The sequence below is a fragment of the Penaeus japonicus genome, unplaced genomic scaffold (genome assembly GCF_977035675.1).
Source record: "Penaeus japonicus unplaced genomic scaffold, GWHDUDI00000001_assembly GWHDUDI00000018, whole genome shotgun sequence".
NCBI lineage: Eukaryota > Metazoa > Arthropoda > Malacostraca > Decapoda > Penaeidae > Penaeus > Penaeus japonicus.
The window spans coordinates 6,085,701-6,088,200 of record NW_028234420.1 but is presented as its reverse complement, the minus strand read 5'-3'; the positions used below and the strand labels follow the sequence as shown (position 1 = coordinate 6,088,200).

Here is a 2,500-nt window from a genome sequence, read left to right as displayed (position 1 = left end):
CTATATAATTTTATGAACATATCAATGAATATTTCAAACATTTGTAAGTGTCCAGGGTATGGAATGGTAGTAATAGGGATTTTGGACCTGTGATAATGTCTGCCACGTTTTTGCCTCATTCTAACCACGAGTGATCGAGGTTTATCTTTGCATGTGTGTGATAACGGCTTCCCTGCTGGCAGGTCTGAAGTAAAAGTATCTGAACCAAACCGGAAAAAGGACATTACAGACCTAGCCTTCGTAACTCCCATAAGCATTTTCCACTTTAACTTCCTGTTTAACTGGATCATCGGGCATATGCTAAAGGTAGGTAAGTCTCTATCTGAAATATTTGCCAGAGTAAACATTAGCAAAACTGAAACATTTTTTAGTCTAGGCAAGGTGGGGATGATTTTGGAAAGTTTTTGCAGATCTTCCAGAGTGTCCACCCTCATAGAGAGCTCCTCCAAATTATGCGCCTGACTCAGTAGGTCTAAAATATCTTTATCTGCACGACAGCTGAGAATAGTGAGACTGCAAGAAGCTTCTGAACCAAGGGCTGCATTCAAGCATTTCTTGGTCAGATCGAGATAATCTAGCATGGTCCAGTTTCGCAAGTCAAGCACGAGATCAGTCTTGAAACGGGAGATCTGCTGAACCGTACCTACAATGTTACCATCGTAGCCATCGCATGCATGAATTGATATTGATTCTGGAACGATAAACTCCATAAGAGCTAAAACACTTCTCCAAGACCTATAGCTAGGACACCACTCGAAAGAACCAACTTGATCTTGCAGTTCTTTTATGAGAACCGGATCTTCTTCCGATTCCTTAATCAAACCTAACCAAAGGTTGTACTGCTTTATATCCCCTTGTTGACAAATACAAATGTACACAATCTGCTCTGATCTTGTTGTGGTTAATGCATTGTGTGCTTTAAGATACCCGACCATGAACTCTGAAATTAAACTTCCAAAAAAGATAGGTGAAAAGTTTAAATAGGTAAAATATCTTTCAAATTCCTCTGAATCTTCCATTTCTGAACAGGGTACTACCATGTCCCCATAACAGCAAGGTCTGTTACTAAACATTGTTCCCGTAGTTATGAGGTCGTAATCCTCAAAAGAGATAGCATTTCCTTCGTGAAGTTTCTTAACCACAAACATACCACACTGGTTGAGGGTGGGGTTTGAAGGTGGGGATTTGGGGGAAGGGTTGGGGGGTGGAAATTTGATTAAAAATTAAAAAATAAAGAAAAAAAAAAAAAAAAAAATAAAAATAAAAAAAAAAAAAAAAAATAAAATATCAAAAAAATCCTGAAGCAATATCTTTGCTAATAGCATTTTCCTGATATTGGTCATGTTCTTCTTTCCACTGTGCAGCTAGAGTCAAAACATCGATGCCTTTTTCGGTCATCAGTTTGCAAAATGATTGTGCAGCTAGGAATTCTTGGACAGTTCTGTGGAGAGGTTCGTAGATCTCTGCTGTCCCTGTGGAGGATGCTGTTACTTTCACAATGAAAAAAGGAGACATTGTTTCTCTGAAAGGCAATCCCTGATCCTCACACATGTCTTCGATCTGGTCTAATTGATACTTTGTGAGACAGTAATTCCTTTGAGATGCATTTTCCCAAAAAGCTTCTCCAATCTTATTCGTGATCTTATTGATTTTCCTTTTTATTTCTCTTTCTGTAAATCCAAGTGTAATAAATTTCTTTCTCTTGGTCATCCGGGCAACAATATGATCAACAAGTATCTGAAAAAGGCGCGTGACAGTTGTAGCCTCACTGACCTTCGAAGGACTCTCCAACCAGAGGGTGAAAAGCATGACAAGATATAGAGGGACACTGAACACTTGATTTAGCTTATTATCTTTCTCTATGTAATTTATAAAATCTCTGCAATAACTTGTATCACACAAATGCTTTTTAGAGTAAACCTGGAAGAGTTTATCAACATATTTTTTTCTGTCATCTTCATATAGTCCTACCATGTTAAGCTCCAAGCTAGTTAGATGGTGATTACTTATCATCAACTTGATATCATTTATACATTCCTTACGCGAGGTAATTAAAAATCTTGAATTTCTGAATTTGGAAAACAATTCTTCTGTAACTCTCAATGCATCTTCCCTGGCTTCATCAAAGCCGTCAACAAGCCATAGTATTGCTACATCCTGTAAGATGGGGATGATATCATCTTGATGAAACTGTCTACAAGCTTCGGAAATCAGTTGTTCACGTAACAGCTGTTCAGCGTTTTTGCTACTCACATGCCTCAATTCCACTGGAATAACAAGTTCAAAATTACTCAAACTAGATACTGAAGGTGTAGCAGACAGCCAGTCATGCAAGAGAAAGCGTACCAAACTAGTTTTACCAATGCCAGGACAGCCACAGAGAATTATGACACAGGGAGGGTGTCCAGACGGGAGAGCTGTGATCAAGAGATCTTCAAGCCTCACGTATCCTTCTCCCATAATCAGAACTTCAGTAAAGATCTCGTTAACATCAAGGTAA

General features: G+C 38.6%; 1 protein-coding gene across 1 annotated transcript in view; it reads right to left on the bottom strand.

The window, feature by feature from the left end:
- Nucleotides 1-2,500, bottom strand: part of LOC122256820 (uncharacterized) — an 8,684-nt gene that overhangs the window by 1,348 nt on the left and 4,836 nt on the right. Inside the window, exons 3-4 of the mRNA XM_086546547.1 lie at nt 1,306-2,500; nt 1-1,154 (exon numbers count right to left, since the gene is read on the bottom strand). The exon at nt 1-1,154 is cut by the window's left edge and continues 1,348 nt beyond it; the exon at nt 1,306-2,500 is cut by the window's right edge and continues 755 nt beyond it. Coding sequence (XP_086402673.1) covers nt 1-1,154; nt 1,306-2,500 — 2,349 coding nt within the window. The remainder of the gene's footprint in view (nt 1,155-1,305) is intronic.